Consider the following 25,296-nt stretch of genomic DNA (forward strand, 5'->3'; position numbering starts at 1 on the left):
ATCCTAATGAACTCTTCTCAAAGTATAATGCTCCATACTGTATTGCAACTTTGAACCTTCATAATGTATTTTTTAACCTATGAAAACTGATATAAAATGACAAACTAAATTAACACTTTTTTACATATAGTAAACACATATTTATTTTAACAATAATTTATGATATAAGGCGTTTTTCAACTTATATCAAATTCCTCAATTCTAATACTTCATTTTGTTTTCTGTTAATGGCGTGTCTTAAAATTTTTAAGTAAAGTACTAACATTAACATGTGCGAAAAAGCTATTAATGTTAACAGCTTTGTAAATTGTAGACAATAAAAATAATAATACATTCAAGTTAGAATAAACAACTTAAAAACAATATGTAATTTGTAGCAAAAACTTCTATTAAACCCAATAACTATTAACTCATCTAATTAAATATAGTATTCACATAAATAAGATTTATGTTCATTTTATATGTTAATTTTATTCACTAAAATAATTTACAAATAGTTTTTAAACATTGTTAGGAAATTTAATATTATTAAAATCATTGGTACAATCTAGGGGTTATAGAAGGCGCCTAGGTCCTGATTATTTGCAGCCTCTAAAAGTTATGAAAATTACATATAAATTTATATAAAAATATGTATTAAAACTGACTAGACAAAACAACAAGTTTCTTATATATTAACTTTCTAACTATTTAGTTAGTGACTAAATTTGGCCTACGAGATAATTTAATCTTAACTATAACTATAATGAAATAGGATTTTTAATTTGTTGAAAATTCTGAAATTAAATTATATTTAAATTATAATTGCACCTAAGCACTATAATAGTACATAGATTGTTATATCAAAGAGATACTCTGTAAATAACAACTTATTTAATTTCATATAAAGAGGTTGTTCCCACTAAATAATTTTTATTTGTTTCTATTACAATACAATTATTCCTTAATAATTACCTTAAAGAAAATTGTCATAAAATTTATAAAAATTAATTTCCAATTTTAAAAATTAACTAACCAACTTAATTATTTTCAAAATACAATAAAGGTAATTATAATGTATAAAATACTATTTAAATGTATTACATATAGTATTATAAATTATTTAATTCCATTGAAAAATATTAAAAAAGTACATTTCTTGCAACAAGAAAACATTTATTAATTACAAGATACAGGAAAGTTAAATTTTATTTAAACTAAAACATAGTTATGTTAAAATTTATAAAAATATGGTTCATAAATATATAATAAAATTAGCACACTAATCTGTATGAAATATAACGTCCAGCTGTTTCAGAATTTCTGACAATTTTTACTACCTGGTAACAAAATAATAATAATAATTATTAATACAATTATTATTGTATACAAGTCATATGCAATCTTAATTTTGATTTTTTTTTTCGTAATTTTAAAAATTAATTTAATAATAGATTACAACACTATACTAAATTTAAAATATCATTTGTTTATAACAGCCCTAAAAAAACTTTTAAAAGATTCTTAATTTACCTGAAATGTCTTTTTATGCTATTAAATAAAGTTAATGACTAAATTACCTGTCCTCTTTTTAACCCAAAGTACCTAGAGACTGGGTCACCAACTTGAATTCTCATTAATTGATTTTCTTTTAGTTTACTAAAAATTAATGGATAAGAAAAATTTGTTCTATAAATGAATGTTTTTAGTAATTTCATAATCTTAATCATTTTATAATAAATAAATAATTCTACAAAAAAGCAAATCCACACCTTTGGTATTTAATAAACAAAAGTTTTTTATGAGAAAATGGTTAGGTTAATACAACTTTAAGTAGTACAACTACTGAAATATATTTGGATTAATAGAATTAATAGGTACAATCAATAAAACCTTTAAATGAACATTTACAACCAATCAAGATATTTTTTTACAAAAATGTTGGTTATTTTCATAAATTTCTAGAGACTAGAGTAAAATTTTATTTCATTTTGTTTAATTAAGTGAAGTATTTATCCAACAAAATATCAATAGGCCACATTGATTAGAAGTAAAAGCTGAGATACAACAAAGATGCAACCAGGACATTTTATTCTCCTAGTAAGCTCTATAAGAGAAAATCCATAAAAATTTATTTTTAATTAATATTCTCAATATTATTATTTCAATATATATATTTTTAATGTCAATAATATTTTGCAACAAAGTTTAAAGGATACTATCTAGATAATAGTTCTTGCTTTTCATCTGGTGTTAACACAATATGTTCAGGAACTAGTTCATGTTCTGTAATATTTATAAGTAGTTCGGACTCCAAAAACTGTTCTAAGATATATTTTGGTGCCATATCCACTAAAGACTATAAAAAAACAAGTATATATAATACAAAATTAAAAATAAGTTAGTTGTATAAACTTTACTCTTCATTATTAACTTTATTATTAAAATGTTAATTAATGCTAACCTAAAATGTATCACCCCACAAAAATATCAACAAGTAGAACTTTTTTTGATTAATATGATATTAACATTGTAATTTTTATAATTATATATTATATTTTCCCATCCACTAAGGAATGGCAACCAATCTTAAAAAGTCCACCATAAATCATGAGGAAAGGAAACATGATGCAAGGTTAGATCACTTAGACAATCATTGCACTTGTGATTCAGAAGCTGATACACTTTTTTATAGATTGATCAATAATGTTGTAAACAGCTAAAGAAATTAAGTAAAGTGTCAACATTAAAAAAATACAACAAAAATATACCAATTAATAAAATTTTAAGTTTAAATGCTGATGCCACAAAATTATATATGATTTATATAATAAAACTCAAATTCATTCAGATATGATGTTATTTATAATTTTAAACAATTTTCTTGTAACATTGTAAAAATAATAGTTATCTCCTTTTTTATTATTACAATTTTAAAAACTTTAAATGTGAATTAATTTATAAATAGTAGTAGTAAATTATTTTATAGTTTTATCATAATATTAATATTATTGTAAAATTGAGTTTTCCCTTAGTTAAATAATTAGTTCTCAATACATAAATCAATTAATTTATTTAACTTATCAAAAAACATACTTGTTTAGCACTAGGAGTCATTCCTTGCTGTACTACAATAATTGCTCTAGTAATAGTTTCTTCCTGCATTCTTTGACAATATGTTTTAATAGTTTTTATACCAATTTTCGGTTCTTCAGGGAAAAATACAAACATTTGATCTAGATATAAAAGGTAATTTTCCATTATAAATATAACATAAAAAGATTTTTATCAACATATTTATTTTATTGTTCATGAAATATTATAATACAAATTAATATGACTAATGATTATATTAATCTTTTCTACTGCTAAAGAAGCTAAAATATTACTAAGTATTCTACAAAAATAGTCAGAAGGATGTTTTTTTTTATGCATAAGTAAGAGGAGTGTTTAGAGGATTAAACATAGCTAATTATGAAAAATGGGTACATTAATAATAATTAAAAATTAGCAGTTGTATGACATGCATGGGCGTAACAAAAGAAAAATACTGGGAGTATTGAAATTACCTTATGCTCACCAATCTATAAGGGCTATACCCAGACATATCTAAGTATCAACCTTTAAATAATTATTTACCAGGACCATTATAAGCAAATAAAAATATTATTATTACTTATTACAAAATAACCATTAAAACACTCTAAATGATTATTATTTATATTTATTGTCAATCTCTGATAAAATAAAAAAAGTTATTTTCACATAATTTTAGTGATTTAGGATTGTGGATGCAGCTAGATGCTGCAGAATCCCTGCTAGTTGCGCCCATGTTTCAATAAATATCAGTACAAACATAAGTTCTTAAAATGTAAATCACATTTTAAATTGAAAATACTGTTTTCATAAAATAAAGCTATTTAATGGAAGATAAACTTGTAAAAATAATTAATAAAAGATAAATGAACAAATATATATTGTGTGGTGTACACTTTCTCCTAATTCTATGTAATCAGTTGTTGACCAGTGTTCAATGTGACCTGGTCGCGTTGTGAGTAACAATTGTGTATTATATATTAAATGTCATTTTTTTAAAGAAAATCTGAAGTACATTTATTTTAATTCAACAATAAAAGAATCTACAACATGGTGTATTAAATAATTCAGTGTTAAATAATTAATGTGTGCTGAATTATTAATGCAGTCTTAAACAATTAATTACAAGCTAAAATGTATCTAATTTAAATAATTATTTTCTTTTCTTTTTTTTAAAAAAAAACTTGAAAGTATTTTTGGTTAAGAAAAAATGGAGTGTAAAATTCCAAAAAATTTAAGCTTTGATGGGTACGTGGCAGTAAATTGGAAAAGATTTTACCAACAATTGGAGATATTCCTCTTAGTATCAGGCAGTTATGAAAAACTAGATGAGGTAAAAATAGCTATTTTATTAAATGTTGCTGGCGAGAAATTAGTTGATACTTACAATACATTCACCTTTGACCGGCAAACGTATGATAACATAATATTTTTGTTTAAAAATAATTTTGAACCAAAAAAAAAAAACGTTATATTCAAACAATTTAAATTTTATTCTTGTAACTAAGAACTGGGCCAGTCCATTGTTACAAAATTAAGAACATTGGAATCAAGCTGTGAATTTAGTGAAACTGAAAACATGATCAGAGACAAATTAATTATTGGTATCAATCAGTTGGAAATAAGAGAAAAGCTGTTATACAAATCTGATGTGAAAAGGGGATTGATATTGCAAAAGAATTGGTAGCAACCAATGAACAAATGAACAAAATGTTTAGTGCTACTAGGGAGTTAAACACGAACAGTATAGCAATAAAACATGCTGACTTCTCTAATAGAAAACGAACTACTAAGGGCCAAGATATTCAAAATAAACGGAATGTTCAAACCAAATGTGAAATAACCTATGATTGTTTTAAAATGTGGTCGAAAACATAGTCGGAGAATTTGTCCAGCTTTTAACAAAATATGCTCATTTTGCAAGAAAAAAAATCATTTAAAAATAGGCTGTAAGCAATATAAAAAGAGAACAACAGGAAAAAAAATAAGAACAACCAGATAATGTTGATATTCATGTTTGCGAGACAATCGAAGGCGATTAAGAAAACTATTTTCTGGATTCGGTCTCATGCATGTTGGAAAATGAACCGGAATAAACACGAAGGATAATCATAGAAGGCAAAGAAGTGACATGCAAATTGGATATGGGTTCACAAGCAAATGTAATTGGAGTCGACACACTACACAATGTTTTGCAAAAGGAGTTGAAACTGGAGAAAACTACGGTAGTCAATACGGTAAACGAGGTTCACTTTTTTAGTAAACAAGATTTAATTTTAAACTAACCTAGTCTTTAACAAGTTGGAACTTATCCTGGTAGACCGTACTCAATAAAACTAAAAAATATGTTAAACCAATATCTTTCCCAGCTCATTGAGTAGTTAAGAGTTTACTACCAAAACTAAAAAATATAATAGATGATTTAGTTAAACAAAATGTCATAGTTAAAGTAGATAGTCCAACATCGTGGGTTCATAATATAGTGTCAGTTGAAAAACAAAACGGTGACTTAAGAATTTACTTGGATCCAAAGTATCTCAATGAATTTAATTTTCAAAGAATTTAATAAAAGACTCTTATCTTATTCCTAATCATAAAGAAATTTTATCTGATTTAAAAAATAAAATATTTTTCACCGTCCTAGATTTGAAAAGTTCTTTTCATCAAATAAAGCTCTATGAAAAGTCAGCCAACTTATGTTGTTTCTCAACACCTTTCAGAAGGTATAAATTCATTAAAAGTCCGTTTGGGTTGTCAGTATTATCTGAAGTGTGTCAAAGTAAAAATTCTGAAATTTTTGGGGTATAGAAAGTGTAAAAGTATACATAGATGACATATATATAACTGCTGAAAATGAAAAAAAGAAACACGATGAAATACTTAAAGAGGTTTTAAAAAAAACTATAAAAGTAGGTATAACACTTAATAAAAAAAAAAAATACACTTCAAACAATCACAGGTTAGGCTTTATTGTAAGTAAAGCAGGTATTAAAATAGATCCTGATCATTTAAATATCAAATCTGATTTGTTTAAATCAGATTAACAACAAAACTCATTCAATGAAATTAAAAAATTATTAACATATTCACCAATTTCTGCACATTTTGATAATAACAAATTAATTGAAGTACAAACTGATGCATGAAAAGATGGTAGAGGAGCAGTATTATTGCAAGAGGTTTCAGTTGTAGCTTATGTGTCTAAAAGTTTATCTGAAACACAAAAAAGGTATACTCAAATAGAAAAAGAGCTTCTGGCAATGGTCTTTCCCTGTGAAAAATACCATTATTTTACTTATGGTAGCCCAATTTATTAAAGACGGACCATCAGCCCTAGGTTTAGATAATAAAAAAAGATCTAAACAAAGTTTCACTTAGATTACAAAGAGTGCTTTTAAAAATTGTTATGTACGACATACAATTAGACTATTTTCCCAGTTAAAAAATGATTATTGCGGATGCGCTCAGTAGAAATTATCTTTACAATGATATTAATAATAAAAATGTTATCGAGGTTGTGTATCATAATATACACAACATAAAAAATGTCCAATAAGTACTGAAACTTTAGATTAACAGAAGCTATAAATGTTGATAATGAGTATAGAATGATTGTAGAACGTGTAAATAATAATTGGCCGAACAATAATAGCATGCAGGGAGAGATGTCTAAAAAGACAAAATTTGACAGTTGTTAATTGTTTGTTATTCTTTAATAATTAAATAGTCATTCCACGGGCTATGAGGGCATATGTTATAAATGTTTTACATGAATGTCATTTTGGTATAAATAAATGTAAATCTAGAGTAAGGGAGTTAATCTACTAGTCTACAATTAATAATGATATCAAAAAAATTGTAAATAATTGTGAATTATGCGATATATTTAAAAGTAATAATAGTAAATTACAGATGTTAAATCATAATATTCTGTGCAAGCCATGGCAAAAAAATAGGCATAGACATTTTAGAGTATAAATCAAAGTCATATCTAGTAGTAACTGATTATTTTTCAAAGTGGTTTGAGCTTAGAAAAATTAAAGATTAATAAATTTTTATAAACATTTTTTCTATTCATAGTTGCCCGGATGAGATTGTTTCGGACAATATTCCCTTTGACAGTCTAGAATTTAAACACTTTTGCACTGAGTGGAACATTAAATCAATTTATAGTAGTCCACATTATCCTAAAAGTAACGAACAGGCAGAAAAGACTATGAGTACATGTAAAAAAATCAGAGGAGGAAAAGAGCAATATAGATATATTTCTGTTGAACTATAGAAACACACCAATAGAGGGTTTGGGGTTATCGCCAGCTTAATTGTTGATGTCTCATAAGTTGAGAGATAAGTTACAGGTAGTAAATAATTTATTAGAGCTGTCTAAGTTAAGCTTAAGTCAAATAAAAAATAATCCTTTTAGTTAAAAACAAAAATTGAAAAGTTATCATGATAAAAATAGTAAAAATCTTAAAGAGTTACAAGTTGAGAATAATGTTTTATTAAAGACAGACTATAACATAAAAATATGGGTGCGAGGTAAAGTAATTGGTTTAGCGAGTACTCCGAGGTCTTTTATTATGGCGGGGGAAGATGGAGTGAGGTACCGTTGAAATAGAGAACATTTAATACTAAAACAGGGGGTAATATGGGGAAATAAAAACAATTTATCCTGTATTAATAACAGTATTGAATCAAAAAATAATTATGAACCTCAGGAACGCAAACTTTGCCCCTGTGAGAAACTATGTCTACCTAAACAGTATACTTAATATTTTAAATTAATATTTGTTTAATTTTATGTGTCATAAAATAATATTATATGTTGATATGTTTAATAATTTTATGTCATAATGAATAACATTTAATATTCTATGAAAAAATGTATTTATTTATAATTAAAAAAAAATAAATATCTTTGTTTTTTTGTACATACATTGAGGGGAGGATGTGGTGTACACTTTCTCTCTTTCTTAATTCTATGTTATCAGTTGTTGACCGGCGTTCAATGTGACCGGGTCGCGTTGTGAGTAAAAATTGTATTATATATTAAAATGTCATTTTCTTAAGAAAATCTGTAGATAATTTATATTTAAATTTAACAATAAAAGAATCTATAACAAATTGTAAATAATCACAAAAAATAAAAAAAAATAGTTAATTTATCATTTTTTTAAGAGAAATAGAATGTTAAAATTTAAAACAATCATCCTGCATATTATGAAAAATCCAATAATTAACACAGATCTTTTGTTCTTTTACTAATAATTTTATGATTGAAAAGTCATTAAAAAATTCAATTATAAATTTACCTGTAGGATCATCATTATGTGCCACAAGAACAATTAAATCACTTCTGCTTGGTCTTTTCTCGCTATATTAACAATAGATAATTATTAATAATGTATCATTAAATTTAACCAATAGTTTAATATACATTTTTTTTAAAATGATTTTTATAATTATTTTATATTTTATAATACAATTATTTTACTTATAACTTATGCCTGGATATAGTTTGTCACAATAAATAATCTGGACAATAAGAAATTCACTTTATATTTAAATCAAAATTTTTTTATTTTTTTCACCACTATAATGTTGCTAAAGGTGGTTTCCAAACGTATAATTTTAATGAAAATTCTACATTAGTAAAGATTTTGACATTTAAAATAAATGTTTGTTATTTTATTTAAATGACAATATCTTATAAATTACTAAAACATTTATTTATTTAAAACATTAAATTTATTGATTAACACAAGTAATATTGTAACTTAATATTAATATGTAAAATTATAAAAATATTGCCTGACATAAAATGTTTGTAAAACTGCTTTTTAAAAAAATGGGATTAAGAAATATTTATCATTTTAGCACATTAAATAATTATTGGAATATAAATATAATATATAATTTACCTTGGTTTATCTCCAAATTGTTCTTTAAACTGCTCTAATGTTTGATCTAATTCATCCTGTGTCACTAAATAACCTCTATCATGACAAAGCTAAAAAAAATTTTTAACATTTAAACTCATTTATTAATAATATCACTATTCATCACTTATCTATATTATTAAAACCATAAACTTATGAGTTTATTTAAAATGTACATAAAACATAATTTACTCATTGTTATTAATTATAACAATCATTGTCACGATCACTGATGTTTTCAATGGATGATCCTTCTGTATCATCGCATCTGATACACTTTTGCTTAACTTTTTCATCACTGAACTCATTAAGAAGATGTTAAACATACCGTTTTTCAATTTTATACATTTTAATATTAAAAAAATAAATAAAAGAGTTAAATACCAAGACCAGATAATTCACACGGGGTGTATTATTTCTTAACACTAACGTCTATAAGTTTAAAACATTCTAACAAGTAAAAAAGTAACCAAAATAACAAAAAATGATTAGGGAATTTATTAAATTTTCAGAAGGATTACAAATGTAGAAAGAATATAATTTGAAGAGAATGGTGTTTTTGATAATAAGAATAAATTAATTATAAATAACATGGAGGAAATTATAGTTAAATTAAAAATTATATAAAAGTTAATAGAGGATAGAATTTAAGGAAAGTCAAAATGAATGGGAGGAAAATAAAATTATTGGACAAGCTTTTAATTATAATTGATAAAAGATGAACAATATTAAACTTAATGATATTTATAATTCTGTTTTGTATATATACATAAGATAAATTGTTTATAGTAGGAAATGAGATTTAACATTAACATAATGTATTAGGTGAATAATAAAACAGTTAAGAAGTTGGAGTATCGAACAGTGCCGATTAACAAAAAGTTCAGAAGACAATATACTCATAATGAAACCCTAGTTTTTTAAGGAAAATGAGTTTAGGAAAATTACAATGTTACCATGTAGAAGATTAGAAAGACAATTCAGATTGATTTTAAGTTAATAATAAAATAGGTTAGTAATACTAAGCATTACAAGTATAGAAGTGTAACTTAGAAAGAAGTTCAATTTCTAAATTAAAAAAAACTACAATGATTAATAATGTTTATTTTGAATAAAAGCTATTGAAGAAATAATTTCCAAAAATAAATAATTGATTGCTATATATATATTGAAATAAAAATTATGTTTTTACAATAGGGTAATTGATTATACTACATTTCTCCAAAAATAATAATTTTGATAAAAAAATTGTTGATTTTAATTAGTATGATTTATTTTTTGATTTATAAGTGGTTAAATATTTTTTAGGTGGAACTAGTAATTTAGAAATGATGAACAATTTTAAACATAGGTGAGAGAATGTGGCAGAGAAATACAAAATGATGAAAATAATATAACCAGCATCTCACCTCCTATCAACATTTAAAAATATAAATAACTACTGAAATATTAATTTAAAAGTTGTTATTTAACAGACAGTTATTTTTTCAGTTGAATCTTTATCTATTATAAGAACAAACTAATATGTATGTTTTCATTAAAAAAAAAAAAATTGATACTATGAATGTGTTAAAGCTTTCATGGATTGCCTTGTTACTTGAAGTGCTTAAGGATGTATCCAGTTGAGTTCTGACGTTTCGGACACAACTGTAAACATGGATATATCCTTAAGTACTTCAAGCAACAAAATAGATACAATTATAAGGAATAAGGGATGGACATAAAAAGTATTTAACCATTCAACTACCAAAAAATAAATATTACTTAAATAAGCGACAAAAATTTTTCAAAAATTATTATTTTTTTGGTAGAAATTTAGTGGTTGACAATTCATCAATTATGCTGTATAATTTCTTTTTATAAAATATTCAAATTTACCTGCATTACTGTTTTGCGAATACGCCACAATTTATACGACTCACATTCATCATCCATGGTGATTTAATGTATAACAAACAAATAATATACAGATTACCTTCGAGACTTTTTGAAAGATTAACGAAGTTAACTTAGCTTAAATATTATCGTAGGAACGGAACTTATCTGTGGTAGAAATAAACACATGGCTATCATTACCGTACACAGTCACTACAATAATTAAACCATAGACAAGTATACTATATATTGAACTAAAAATTGTTATCAACACAAAAAAAAGGTAGTTAAAGCCATTATATGGTTACAACCAGCGATAAAGTTGTTAACTTCAAGCGCTATCTGTAGTTAATTTAAAACGCTTGTTAAAAGTACAATTCGCTAAATATTTGTCGAATATTTAAAATACTACAGATATTGTTAAAATAAAATTTGTCAAGATGTATAAATCTATCTTGGTCATAACACTTTTTGGTATAAATTCCACACTCGTATATTCTTTATAAATATAATAAAAATCGACCACAACGAGTTACAAGGGTGGCCAAATAAATTTAAACGCTCCAAATTTTTGCAGAATCACCATTTAAATAATATTAATGAACAAATAAAGATCGTTCTTTTTCCAAGATTTTATCGAACTTATGATGGTAATCTTAAAGTAAAAAGAAGATCATATAAATTATAACTATAAATATTAAAATAAAATTTTTTTTTTTCAACCTTATGTTGACAGTAGGTTTTTCTCTTCAATATTGAGAGTCGCCCCTAAGAATTTTTTGAAGCCATTGTCCGTCCTAACCAACCCTTAAATAACGACTTGCTATAGCCCACTATCTAAAGAACAATAAGTGTTGCTACAAGTAGTGTTAAATCAGGTTAAAAAATTGATTTTTGTTAATTTAATCTGAACGCACCATCAGTAAATACAAATTTTAATTAATCAATTTGAAAACTTAGTAATAAGTTTTTCTCGATGTTACAGTTTTGCAAGGGATTACGGGCATTAATACTCCAAGACGAAGTATATTTCTGCGTTAATAATAATTCTACAACCAAATTGCACAAACCCTTTAAAGTGGCTCAAAAAAAATGTATATAATTATATGCATTTACAACCATATACATAAAGGGATCATAATTATGAATAAAGACATTGATATCCGTATCAGTTTTGTACTATACTATTTATAGTTAGTCATGAAATATGCAATATTAAATTTATATTTTAAATTCATTATAAATAACATTCAAATTGGGTGTGAAACAATTCTATTTGTAAATTATAATATCAATCAACTGGTAACACAGTGAAATCGGTTGTAATAAGCTTCAAGTTCCAGATTGATTTTCTCGTTAATTTAAATATCTTACCTAAACAGTGTAAAATAAAATAGTGTTTTGTGTGAAAAAGACAACAGTAACATAAAAACAAAAAATACAAGATACTTTATTTTTTTAACATTAGTATGTTGTGTCACATTAACGCCCAAAAAAAATTATTCACTTTTCAGAAACATTACAATTTTTAAGAGATAATTTTTTTTTAAATAATACACTTTTCTAATTTGAAAATTATTATTTTAAAAAAATAACAAAGATATATTAACAATTCTTAAGTGCACTATTGGTTAAAATACTTCTAAAAAAAATTAATGATCTATATGCAGCATTTTGCTGCGCTTTTTCATAACTTATGTTAGATTCACCATAAAAAGCTACTGTTATTGGGGTAGAAACCTGAAGAGAAGTTTGAAATTTTTCACTTTTAGATAGTTCTTCAAAATCAATAAATGTAGCAATCAGATTTTGTTCAATCATGAAGTTATCTAAAATTTCTTTAATATTACATGAACTTAAGTTTTCATCAGTCAGTTTCTTTAGTTTATTGTAGTAAAGACCTTCAGTTAAAGGTAAATTTCTATGAATTTCAGGTAATTTGTGAAACTGAGAACTAGATTTTGAATTTTTCAAGCAGCACAAATTAGTAGTTTCTGAACGAACAAAGTCATCCATACAATTATTAGTTTGTAAGTTTTCAGAATGATTTAACTGTAAACTAATTAAACAAATAATTTTAAAAAAAACTTTTAAAACATGCTATAAATAAATCTTACTTTTTTAGTATTATATAAAGATTATTAGCTGCTAATCGTTTGGCAATTTTTTTTGACTTGCCTACACCAGTCTGTTTATACTTAGATACATTACAAGATACAGTAAAAAGTCTTTGATGTGGAAGACCATCTTCACATTCTGTAATATATACTGGTGGAGGCAGGTGAAGAGATGTACAAAGTTCTTGAAGCATCCCTATTGGATTACGTTCATCGTTATCTCCAAAATTCATCACTTCAAAATTTTCAGTTAATGTAGTACAATCGTTATTTAATTCTAATAATGAGCCAGTGCATAATTCAGGATATTCTTTACAAATAATACGTAGTAAACTTTTTGCTGCATTTTGCTTTGCTTCTTTTTTTGATTTTCCTAAATAAAAAAAGGATTATTATTTAACTATTTTAAATAAATTAATTAAATAAGTAACCTTGTCCATAAGCAACAAATCTACCATCTGTCACACGATATTGAAAAGAAGGTGCACTAATGGCACCTTCAATTTGAAGTAATTCATATTGCACAGTACGAACTCTCTGCTTATTTAATACATCTTGTAATAATGTTACTGATGTTTTCTCATTATCAAATTTAATCATTATCTATAGCAATATAGTCTAAAATAATTACTTTTAAGGAACTTTTTACCGTAAAATGCGAATAAAATAATAAATCAATCATAAAATATATTTTACAGTACTTCTATAACCTACTCCCATCAATGGATATTTTCCTCAGAGTGTTTCATAGCAGTAGTAATTGAATAGTAACAATAGATAAGATAAGAGCTAAATTCATTGTTAAGAGAAATTTAAAAATAAACTGGTAAATAAACATAATTATAAGAATACATATTTGATTCTAACTTTGTTTAAAAATTAATTTTTTTATACAAAATAAAATACGAAATACCCTTGTCTTATCCAATCATTTATTCTCTCGTATTTGCACCTGATACATTTATACTAATATTACAGATAAAGTAGAAATTTAAGGTTGGATTATTATTTACCTTATAAAATATTTTAGCTCTGTATATTCTCATTTTACACATTTTTATTAATTTTCCCCCAAGTCAAATAAGCGCTGAACACTATTTAATACTATATCTATATCTAACTAAAATACTCAATGGTAGTACACAGGGGGATCTCGATAACAACTATTGGACCAGTACTTCGGTAGTTATTGACATATTTATGTCTATTAGAGAAAGAGTGCGACTGAGAAATGTCTAATTATAAAAATACCAGCACCCACTCTTCACCTCCTGTTTAAACTGTTAATTACTTCCGAAATACTGGTTCAAAAGTTGTACGTCATCATAAGTAGGCCACAGATTCCGGTAGAAGTACCCGGCTACGCGGCTACGATAAGTGTTCTACAGAAAAAATATTACATCAGAATCAGTGTAACAAAAATATATTAAAAATTTAATTATTAAAATCAGGAAATTTCAAAAAGAGAATATAGTAAAATGTATTGGGTATGAGGTTGACGTTTGTTAATGAGGTATTCCCCTTAGGCGTATTCAGAAATTATTTTAGGAGGGTATTTAATATTTTTTTACTTTTTTAAACATGTTATAGAATTTTTTTGCTATAAATCAAAGTGATGTCCAAAAAAAGGACATTAGGTCATTATATCTTAGAAGTTGTCTAAAAAAATATTGATAGCGCTGGTTGAAGAGGGGCCACATCCCCCTTTAAATACAACCCTGGTATAGACAAAAATGATTAATATTTTAATTATATGTGGGACTATATAAAACATTTAATTTTGATAAAAATATTGGTAACCGTGATTTGACGTTAGTCAGCTTAGTTTTCATATAGTACTATGTGCAAATGCAAAATAGTGTCCTAATAAAAATACATATTACACAAATTAAGGTTCAGAATAAACGTTAGCGCAGAAAATGACTCAATGCCCATATTAAAACCATGTGCTTGGACTTAAAAAAAAAAAAAGTTCGTGAAACGGTGAAAAATGAACGGATTGAATTGATTTTTTTTATCATATCTCAGTAACATCGTTGGGCAGGTCTGGTGAAAATTTCAAACCTTAAGTCGTAAAACGCTGGCGTCAAAAAATCTCGAAAACTGTCGAAATTTTCCCAGAAAAGCTTTTTTTCCTTATTCTATTATATAATAAGATAAATAATTATTTCAACACCAAGAGATGCATAGAAATGCTCACTAAAACTTCTATTTAAATGATTTATTATAATAAAACGTTTTTGTCGATATTTTTAGTTTTCCTTATAAATTTACTGTTAATAGTAATTATATAAGTTACTGATCTCATATCAATCTAAATAATAGAATATTTTATTCCATATAAAATGTTCTATTTAATGATATAAAAAAGCATACATAAAAATATTTTGAGTTGTTCATTTTTTAATAAGTTATGATAATTTTTAGAAAAAAAATGTTAAAATTTACCGATTTTAAAAATCATAATTTTTGAAGGGGATTTCCATCATTTATGGGGTGCGAGGGAATTTTTTTCATTTTTTTAAGGGCAATCGGTCCAGTGAGAGCTGAGAAAAAGTGGTAAAAACACAAAAATAAACACATCATAGTAAAATTAATATCAGCTTCGCATCAAAGCTAAAACTATGATTGAAAAATTGAGAGAAACATTGAAGTAAAAGAAATCAATAAAAAAGTTATAAATATTATTTTTATTTTTCGATTAATTATTAATTATAAGGTAAATCATTCTGTATATATATTTTTTTCATTGTTATTTCTTTTATATATAGTTTTCATTACATAGTTTGATGAAAATTAAGTTTCATAAATGTTCCATTTTTTTTTTTTTAATTTATATTGCGCTTTATTAATTATTACATTAGTGTTAAATATGATTGCGATTTGGTATTATTGTTATTTATTTATCTGATTATTATTATTTATAATTCGTACTGTTTTGATGAGGACACCAATTAGTCAGGATGTGTTGAGTGATAACAACAAATATTAGAATTACAGTAGTAGTATATAGGCGACTCTCGTTTATTACAGTCGATGTTTTTGCGCAAGTCCCAGCGGTCTACTTGCGTATTCGTATTTCCTTATATATAAATCAAATTTAACAGTGTTAAAGCAACTTCTATATTAGTTTATAGCAAGAGTGATTTAATTTAAAAAACAATGTTTTATTGATTTGTCTTCTATATTTTTCTATCAAAAAATTCAAAAACTATATAATTTATAAGTGTATAAATACAAGGACCTAAAAACAACAAAAAGACACGAGACCTCGACGATCTACCGAATCTGCCAGTTCGCGAGACGGCACTGGCAGCACTATTCATAGAAAAACAAATCGTCTTTCTTTATACATCTTTCAAATATGTAAACTAATATAAAATTGATTAATTAAAAAATATTTCATTATTTCAATTATTGCAATTTCCCCTAATAAAGGAAGAAAAATCGATTTTCGAGACTATAGAGTAATGCCTTAAACAGGCAGTTGAGCAATTGCGAGATAGTTAGAACTGAGTAATTAGGACAATTAAATAGAACATGTTATAGTACAATTTAAAACCGTTTCAACTGCGCATTGATGCTAAAATATACAATTGAATTTCATTTTTAAATTCAAAATCATTGCATGTTTTTGGTTTTCGTCCAAAACGATGAAACTGTTAAAATAATCTATTGGCGGGGATCACCTCTTCACAAGATATAGTTGTTAGTCGTTCAGAGCAGAATAAATTCTAGTTAATAACAGGTGTTAGTGCCGTGACCAGGTGGCATGCATAATTTATATGTCATCCAAAAACAATCCATTAAAAAGTTTCACTCGTTGTGTAGTTGTTTTTAAAAGAAATATAGTTGTGTTGAACTCGTTATTTTGTCTAATTATTTTACAGTGGCACTTTTTTTAGTGACTAAATTATATACATATATATATATATATGTATCAATTGAAAATACAAAATTAGTTGTGTGTTTTTTAAATTTAACGAATTTATACAATTGTTATTTAATTTGCATAATATTTGTGTCAATAATGAAATTGTGCAGTTTAAGAAAAGCAATCAATAAAGAAAATTGACAAAAAATCATACGTTTCCTATAAAAATATGTATTCAATAATTTAGAGTGCGTGTACTACAACTAACTATTAAAATAAATAAAATTTTATCCAAACAAGTCATGATAATGAGATTATCGAAATTCAAAATTTTTAACTTGATGATTATAATGATATTAGCAAGTAAGTATTATTTCCAGGAGTGTATTTAGAAATAGTAGGGAGGGTAAAAAATAATGTTCATTAGATAAACTGTCTTGTTTGATGATCATTTTTGTTGATAATTTACTAAATCTGCGAGCTAAAAAAAGAATGGCAAGAGCACATTCCTTGTGTTGATCTCTCTAAATACACTGCTAGATGTTTCAAATATTAATACAATTTTTGAAACACTATACTTTCGATTTCAAGGAAACATAAATGTCAATTCTCAATCAGCTATAACATCAAAATGTTGTCCAGTAAATGAGACTCTTCAAGGGGATGGTGTTGATTTGATCACTAATAAATGTGAGCAAAGAAATGTGACATTTAAACCAACTTTTTGGCCAACTTTTATCAACACTACGGAAAACGTCAACTTAGTAATTGGTAATCCTTGCAAGTACGGAAGGTATGAATAATTAAATTTAACAAATATTAAGGAAATAATCATTTTAGTAGAGAATATTCACCACTTCCACAAAAGAAAATACGTACAGTTCAAAATTCAATGTCCTGGTTGAACTTTGATTTATATTTTTTACATTGTTGTTGCAAAAGCAATACAATTTATTGAATAAGACATTAATTTTGTATAAATATTCATATTAAACATACATTATATAAATAGTTTATCACAAATATTTGTGATCAACATCATTGTAATAGCCGCGGTAGGTTTGGATTCACCTTAAAATTTATAGATTTGTAAATGTGATTTATTGTGGTTAACTAATATATTGACCTACTCTAAAAATGGTTACTACAGTCTAGTTTAGTTTTTGATGAAGTTATGGTGCCACCAATGTTAAGATATACTGACGCAGTGGTGTGTTTAATGTTTCAGTGCCCCAGTATAGTATAAATTGGTGCCTAATTCGTTAGCACTACGCGGGGAAATTTGGGAAGTCCCTCCCTTAATAATAAAAACAAAACTGAGCCCGCGGACGACTCTCGGAAGATGTGAAAACAAAACTATGAGCCTAACAACAAAAATACAAGATTATAAAATTTTTTAGAATTATTTTTAATAAATATGAGTTATATTATGATATAATTATAATATAGCTGTATTACATATAATAGTTATTAAAGTTGACATGATGTCAATTAGCTGGCCAAAATTTCGACAATTGACCAGAGATTTTGACTGGTCATAATTTGGTAAAAAAAAAAAAAAATGAAAAATGTATTAATGTAATATTTTATATTTAAAATTTTTATCATACAATATGGTTTTTTTGTACATTTAGCATTTATTTTATGTTAGTTTTGCTTTACTTTTTTCAACGCTGGACACTAATGCATTAAAAAATAAAAGTTAGTTTAACATTTTAACTTCGATTTTATTTTTTAGTAACTTAAATTAGTGTTGAATAATTGTGGTTATTAGACTTTTTAGTATAATATTTAAATTATATAAAATTTTCTCGAGGAATTTGAAAATTATGAAAAAAAAAAATGAAGCAAAAATGTCTAAATAAAACTTGTTGCATAAAATGTCTTTTCATGTAAAAAATGTACTGAATAAATAAAATTAAAACTATATTAAAAATATTATTAATTTAAAAAACTAAAAAATATTAAACTCAAAGCCACAAAAAATTAATGAAAAGTCGCGGACTTTTTAGTTTTTTAAATTAATAATATTTTTAATATAGTTTTAATTTTATTTAATTAATTAGCCACAAGTGATCAATTTTTGTTTTATAAAATGTACTGAGTTGAATAAAAATATTTCTTGAAAGAAATTTAGTTAAAATTACTTTTAAAAATGCTAAAAAACTAAAGTCAACATTTGAATGAACTGTAAACATTTTTAAAATTGTAGTTCAGTAAAGATTTTACAAATTTGTATTATACTTTTTCACATATTCCACTAATTACATAAGCGTAGGGTATGAGGTTAAGAGGGTTTAGCTTTACATAGATTTTTTGAAAACTATATGCATCGTTATATAAAAATAATTTTTTGGGTAGGAAAAATTAAATTTAGCCCCCAAAAAAAATTGACCAGCCTACACCTATAAATAATTAAAAAAGAAAAACTTAGAATATGCATGAATACAAAAAGTTTACTTTTATAGAAATTTTATAAAAAAATTGAATAGTTTTCATATTAAAACTAAAGAACCGCTTAAACATGTCTTAAACGCTGTAAACGCTTAAATGTCTTATACATTAGTTTAAGTACATAGTAGTGCTAAAGGGGAGAGACAGATAAAGGTGCCTTAGAGTACCATTCAATAAGAATATATTTTTTTTTGCATAAGATGTATTTTGTTCACAACTATACAAGATATTTTATACCTATACTTTAAATAGATACCAACCAAACGTCATTATAATTGTTAATGTTTTTCTAAGATGTGATATTACTTAAAAAAAACTCCGACCCGTTACAAGATTGAGTAGCTGCGGTGGTGTTAGCGACGGACAATGTGACAGTCATGGCTAAAAATAAATTAGAAAAGCAATATATTGTTTACTTTGCTATATTTTTGGTTATACAATAATACATACTTAATTACACGATAATGATAAAATCATCGATAACAAGTCATTTGTACTGTTTTTGAACTTCAGAACTGTTGTTTTCAGTAAATTTTTTTTTTTTTTACATGGTCAAAAATAATCATAAAAAAGACAATTGTAATAATATTAATAATAAATGTCTATTCATGTTAAATAAGGGTGCAAATGACAGTTAGTACAGCATTGCTGATGTATATGAATGCATTTAATTATCATACATAAAAACTAAATAGATTTTAATAAACCATTGTCTGGTACAAGACTGGTGTTACGGCGAGTTATGGTAGTCGCGTTTAACTTCCAACCCAATAAAAGAAACCTGTTTTACACATTTAAGTGGGGAAGTCGTTCGCTGACCGGTGATAGTCGTCGGATTATCTATCAGTTGTAACCGGTGTATGGTCTAGTTGATTAGACATATCGGCACCGCCACGAGTTATCCTCCCATTCTACAGTGGTAGTTTTTCGGATTGGCCGGTTTTCCGTGACAGATTTAAGGCACTGATAACTCAGCGTACGGATTTGTCCAACATTGACCGATTTTATTATTTGTTGAAATGCCTAAAAGGTGAAGCACTTAAAATCATCCGCAACATTATTGTATCCGAGAGTACCTATGAATTAGCCCGGTCGACAGATTTGATAGACTTCGACAGTTAGCCACTTTAATTGTGGGCAAGTTAATATCCATACCGGCCCAGTCTCAGGAGTCTTTAGAGGGTTTAAAAGATTTTTTGGTATTATTTTCGGATCAGATAGAAGTATTGGAATTATTGCAAATTACCTTTAGGTTTGTTTGCTCTTTCTTCCCGATGCTTACCATTATTTACCAGCAAAGGTTTACGAAACGTATGTGAACCCTAAGGGGGTACCTTAAGATAGGTTACCCTACGAAAACTATCACTACCACAAAATNACCTAACCTTGGAGAAATTTTATTGTTTGCTCTTTCTTCCCGATGCTTACCATTATTTACCTGCAAAGGTTTACGAAACGTATGTGAACCCTAAGGGGGTACCTTAAGATAGGTTACCCTACGAAAACTATCACTACCACAAAATAAAAACTAATCAAAACCCTAGTAAAATTCAAGATGGCCCTCGGAGCGTTTGCCCTTTTTTAATACGGGCCTGGTATCAAATATAATTTAAAAGAACTGATTCCTTAGATTTACAATATTAGAATGTTAAAAAACTAAAATTAAAAATATTATTACTTATTAGATATATATTTTTTTGTTATTATGAATAGATATCTTATGGATGAAGTAATTTACAGCGAGTTTTTTTTATTAAGGAATGGAACTTTGTATTTGCCTATTTACAAAGAATTTTTAAACATTGATCAATACTGTTTGGATACTTTATTTATAGAAAATCAAGCAATTATTTTACCAATAATTTGTTTTCCTAAGCCCAAGTTTTCACATACTTTAGAAAAAATTGTTTCTTTAATTTTTCCATATGGTAAAATTTTATATATATATACTTATACATTATAATGTTTAAAACAAATCTTCTAGGGTTTTTACTTTCATCGATGTTATTAACAATTGCTATTATATTAGAAGTACGGTTTTATAAAAAATACAGTTCACAAAATAATTTTCACTCTTACTGGCTGTACTTTCATGTATGTTTAATAATATCATTTACTACCTTATTAACAAGACATTTAATAAGTAAAACAAAAAACAAAATTATTACTGTGCTAGGTAAGTGAAATCATATTTTACTAAGCAAATAGACATATTATTAAGTTAAAAAATCTTTTAAAATAACCTTTGCCTACAGAATTCACACTTCAATATTTATATGTTTCAAGCTTATTTATGTTAAGTATGATGAGTTACGAATTTTTAAAGATATTCAGGTATAGAAAATTACAGCTTTGAATAGTAATAAGTGTAATAGATAACTGTAATAGTTATTTTTTGGTAATACTATAATCAATTGTATTTTTTAGACAATTAAATTTAATTTTTATAGTTTTTGCATAATACTATTACTTTTCTTCACTAGAAATGTAATTTCATTCCATTATGAAATTAGTTTACCAAGAGTGGTAAAATTAAAAAAATTGAACTGAGTTGTTAAATACTTAAATCATAAAATATTATTAATTTATTATTTTCTGCAGTTGTAACAATAAATTTAACAAAAATATTCAAAAATACTTATGCAATATTAACAGTATTAGTATGCCAATATGGATATTTCTTATTCAAGGAGTAATTTCATATATAACTAATTGGTCTTCTGTATTACCTACTATATTTTTGTTGTACAGTAAGGATGCTTACATATTAATATAAAATGATATACAACCATAAATGTTTAAAAATGTAATAGATGAAACAGAATCAGTCACATTGCATTTTTTACGAATTTTCATATATGAAGTATTTTATGGAATACTTTTAATGTTAATTGGAATTTTGACAGTAGTAACAATTAAAAAAAATCAAAATATTTTTGAAGAATATCAAAGTGCCCAAACAACAAATAGTCAATATCAGTAAGATAAAAAGTACAGTTTTTTAATATTAATGTAACATTTAATTGTTAAATATTTTAAACATAATTTTTAGGTACATTAAACAAATTTTAGCAGTCAGTTTAATGGTATTTTATTGGTTATTAGAGATATTTGGTGTTCCATCATCAGAAGGCATCTTGATTACATGGATAATATTTATACTTGCCACTGTAATAATTTACAGTATTAGTTTACCATTTTTAATACTATTTTATTCAAGAAAAGTTATATTTAATAATACACAAACTGAGATGGTTTCTTGAGTTAATGAAACATATATTTTTAATATTAAAGCATAATATTTGATTTGGTAGTTCAGAAGTAATATTTTATCGTCTAGATGCAAAATTTTCATACCTAAAATAAGAAAAAAAAATTTATTTATAAATTTATTAATAAAAATTTCAGTTACAACTTAAAAATAAATTCTTAAAAAAAAATGTATTTAAGAAAGCAATTAAAATATTTAAACATAGTATTAAAGGAAATCTAGTACAAAAGCTTATTTTAATGATTTATAAATTACTTTTATTATAACTACTTATAATAAAAGAAAACTGGGTTTTTATAATCTTACATAGTAAAGGGCCATACAATTTATGATTTAGTCTTTTACTAGTAATAAACAAATGTATTTAATGTAAAATAATTTTTGTATAAAACTATTTTTTTTAAAGTTTATGTTACTTATATTAAACATCTCTCAACATTTACTGCTTGTATTAGATAGGAAAGAATACCTACTTAGCACATTGAAATTAAACCACGTAAATATATATTTACTTAACTTAGCTTTACTAACTGTGCTAGGTAGACTACATAAATTAAGATAGTTGAAACTAAACTAATTATTTTGATAAGACTATTAAATCTAGAATAACTATTGAATTATAGTAGTTCCTGTTTGCTTTCAATTAGTACTAGAGGTCATAGTTTAAATTGTTATATAGCAATAACTAAAGATGGCAGATGGTTTTTTATCTGATTTTGACAGCATATGAAATGTCTAAAATACCATACAATGAACATTGTCAAGAATAATTAGGAATAAAAATCGCATAGTGGAATTATTATTATAAAAGTCATTGAGATAGTATCCACAAATACCCTTAAATTTTAGATATTAAAAAAAGCGCAAATAATTTTTAAAAATAAATTTTCATTTATTGTTCATACTTAAGAATACTTTTAAAAACAAACATTTATAAATTCATACCATAAAACTTGCTCTCCAGTTAAAGAAGGCTTTACAAAATTCAAAGCTTCCATAAAATGTTCTCTTTTCACTGAGGTAAAGTTTGGCCCCTCATTTGTCAAACATACCATACCTGCCTAAATTTAATATTTTTTATTTCATTTAATTTTGATTATGATAAAAAATAATGTACTTCTTTAATTATACTAGCAAGATCAGCTGCAGAAAACCTATCAGTTAAATGTGCAATTTCATCTAGAATGGAGGTATCTGAAATAGGTATTCTAAATAAAAAAATAAAAAATAATTTATTAATAATTAAAGAGTAATTGTTTTTATACTTATAACACAATTATAAGAATTGTATCTAGTATATTCAATACAACTGTATATTTAAATTCATATATATATATATATATATTTAATTTATTGGGCATTATTTTTATCTATTTTTCTATAAAATAACTGAGTAACAATCATTTGAATATGCAGCATTCATCACAACTCCAGTATTGTTTAAATTAAAATGTACATGACAAATTTCAAGTCATCCAGATTATATGGTAACAGAACTTTTGTAAGAAATAAAGTAATTTACAAACAAAATGAAAGGTGTAATAAATCTTACAGAAAGAAATACCTAATGTCTGTTAGACTACTCAATAATTATTTTACAGTATTTTTTTCTAATTAAGTTACAATATATTGTTAATATTTTAAGAGTTTTTGAAGGATTTTTAAAAAACATTAATTTGTTAAAAGACAGCTGCATATAGATTGAAGATGTATCAAATATCTTTAAACAGCAAAGAACAATATAGGCGTATTTTTTTCTGTAGAAATTAATGCACCTTTTATTTTGTTTGTTTAGACTTATAGTAAATGAATCGTAACTAAATAACCAGTATTACAAAATTCTGACCCCTGATTAAATAAATAAATCAACAGCCAATTAGACTTGATTGACAGTTAGCTATTTACTATCTTCAGTTGACTTTACCAAAATGTAAATAGTGAATTATAAGGGTAAAAATAAGAATGGGTTTATACAGCCTTGGAACATTTTTATACCCCAATTGGTATGACTAGCAATTCATAGGTTATAGCATAATTCAAATTAACAAAATACACAATTTACGGTCATTTTGGTTTCAAAGTAACCATGAATTTAGTCTCTTCAGAACCTTGCCACATGTTATTACTACTTTTTAATTGTAAAAATATAGTATAGGTTAGTTAGATTCTCAAGGTAAAAGATTTTAAAACATAACTTTTTTAAATACTCTGGGAATACTTTTTTAAATCATTATATAACCTAAAAAATTATTAATGAATCTATATCATGCAATTTATATTAAAGCATTTTAAACAATGTAAAATTATTCTAAATACCAACATTTTAATTTAAAAATGAATTTTTCAAGTATAAGTTTTAGTGTTTTTGTTATTTATAACATTATTAGGAATATTTTGCAAAAAAAAAAAAAAAATCAACTTTGATTTTATTGAGCTCAAAAATGCATTTTATTTAATAAATAAAATATAAAATATGTTTTAGATTAAATATGATTATTTAAAAAGAGTACAAGTGTTTTTTTATATGCGAGTAATTTTACTCTAGATATCATTGTTATTTGCATATGTAGATTTGCCGTTAGTAAATTTTTATTTGAATTTGGTTAGTTAGGTGTATTAATGGGTATATATTTTAGCTTCGATGCGAAGCTGAGAAGGTATTGGTTTTACTAAGATGTGTTTTTTTTTTTT

General features: G+C 25.3%; 4 protein-coding genes across 11 annotated transcripts in view; 1 reads left to right on the plus strand and 3 right to left on the minus strand.

Moving 5' to 3' along the window:
• Positions 1–1,134: 1,134 nt before the first annotated feature.
• Positions 1,135–11,126, minus strand: LOC126903044 (DNA-directed RNA polymerases I, II, and III subunit RPABC1). The gene is made up of 7 exons (XM_050680961.1): positions 10,893–11,126; positions 8,997–9,085; positions 8,388–8,449; positions 3,076–3,215; positions 2,199–2,338; positions 1,560–1,638; positions 1,135–1,319 (listed from the first exon to the last, which is right to left on the minus strand). Exons 1-7 carry the CDS (start codon positions 10,947–10,949, stop codon positions 1,254–1,256), a joined length of 633 nt encoding a protein of 210 aa, XP_050536918.1. The 5' UTR covers positions 10,950–11,126; the 3' UTR covers positions 1,135–1,253.
• A 1,018-nt stretch (positions 11,127–12,144) lies between these two features.
• On the minus strand, positions 12,145–15,160 carry LOC126903358 (interferon-inducible double-stranded RNA-dependent protein kinase activator A homolog B-like). Its single transcript, XM_050681515.1, has 4 exons — positions 14,020–15,160; positions 13,438–13,609; positions 13,007–13,379; positions 12,145–12,948 (listed from the first exon to the last, which is right to left on the minus strand). The coding sequence occupies exons 1-4, from the start codon at positions 14,059–14,061 to the stop codon at positions 12,495–12,497; spliced, it is 1,041 nt and encodes a 346-aa protein (XP_050537472.1). The 5' UTR covers positions 14,062–15,160; the 3' UTR covers positions 12,145–12,494.
• A 1,145-nt stretch (positions 15,161–16,305) lies between these two features.
• On the plus strand, positions 16,306–22,647 carry LOC126903357 (uncharacterized). Of its 5 annotated transcripts, none has more exons than XM_050681512.1 (8): positions 16,306–17,243; positions 17,472–17,673; positions 21,048–21,262; positions 21,319–21,510; positions 21,590–21,668; positions 21,936–22,084; positions 22,148–22,325; positions 22,387–22,564. In XM_050681512.1, exons 1-7 carry the CDS (start codon positions 17,183–17,185, stop codon positions 22,315–22,317), a joined length of 1,068 nt encoding a protein of 355 aa, XP_050537469.1. In that variant the 5' UTR covers positions 16,306–17,182; the 3' UTR covers positions 22,318–22,325; positions 22,387–22,564. The 5 variants fall into 5 exon arrangements, with proteins under 5 accessions (XP_050537469.1, XP_050537468.1, XP_050537467.1 ...); XM_050681511.1 differs by having other exon boundaries at positions 16,307–17,243; positions 21,093–21,262; positions 22,148–22,313; positions 22,387–22,647; XM_050681510.1 differs by having other exon boundaries at positions 16,307–17,243; positions 17,472–17,664; positions 22,148–22,313; positions 22,387–22,647.
• Positions 22,311–25,296, minus strand: part of LOC126903355 (ribosome biogenesis protein SPATA5L1-like) — an 8,549-nt gene continuing 5,563 nt past the window's right edge. Inside the window, exons 9-12 of one of the 4 annotated variants that reach the window (XR_007703472.1) lie at positions 23,723–23,813; positions 23,551–23,666; positions 22,582–22,691; positions 22,311–22,502 (exon numbers count right to left, since the gene is read on the minus strand). Coding sequence is in view for 2 of the 4 variants with exons in the window: in XM_050681508.1 (XP_050537465.1) it covers positions 23,523–23,666; positions 23,723–23,813 (235 nt within the window). In the remaining 2 variants the exon portion in view is untranslated. Of the gene's footprint in view, positions 22,692–23,520; positions 23,667–23,722; positions 23,814–25,296 lie in introns of all 4 variants that reach the window. The other 3 variants (XR_007703473.1, XM_050681508.1, XM_050681507.1) reach the window with 3 other exon arrangements.

Source organism: Daktulosphaira vitifoliae, unplaced genomic scaffold (assembly GCF_025091365.1).
Source record: "Daktulosphaira vitifoliae isolate Bord-2020 unplaced genomic scaffold, ASM2509136v1 Scaffold_3, whole genome shotgun sequence".
NCBI lineage: Eukaryota > Metazoa > Arthropoda > Insecta > Hemiptera > Phylloxeridae > Daktulosphaira > Daktulosphaira vitifoliae.

Excerpts from the sequence above, each read along its gene's own strand:
- LOC126903044 (XM_050680961.1), bottom strand. The coding sequence starts at position 10,949 with ATGGATGATGAATGTGAGTCGTATAAATTGTGGCGTATTCGCAAAACA. Across the intron at positions 3,216-8,387 it reads ACATAATGATGATCCTACAG|ATCAAATGTTTGTATTTTTC; the intron begins GTAAATTTATAA and ends TTTTATATCTAG. Across the intron at positions 1,320-1,559 it reads TTGGGTTAAAAAGAGGACAG|GTAGTAAAAATTGTCAGAAA; the intron begins GTAATTTAGTCA and ends TTTTGTTACCAG.
- LOC126903358 (XM_050681515.1), bottom strand. The coding sequence starts at position 14,061 with ATGTGTAAAATGAGAATATACAGAGCTAAAATATTTTATAAG. Across the intron at positions 13,380-13,437 it reads ATTTGTTGCTTATGGACAAG|GAAAATCAAAAAAAGAAGCA; the intron begins GTTACTTATTTA and ends TTTTTTATTTAG. Across the intron at positions 12,949-13,006 it reads CTTTATATAATACTAAAAAA|TTTACAGTTAAATCATTCTG; the intron begins GTAAGATTTATT and ends TTGTTTAATTAG.
- LOC126903357 (XM_050681509.1), top strand. The coding sequence starts at position 17,183 with ATGATAATGAGATTATCGAAATTCAAAATTTTTAACTTGATGATTATA. Across the intron at positions 17,674-21,047 it reads AATCCTTGCAAGTACGGAAG|ATATCTTATGGATGAAGTAA; the intron begins GTATGAATAATT and ends TATTATGAATAG. Across the intron at positions 21,511-21,589 it reads CAAAATTATTACTGTGCTAG|AATTCACACTTCAATATTTA; the intron begins GTAAGTGAAATC and ends CTTTGCCTACAG.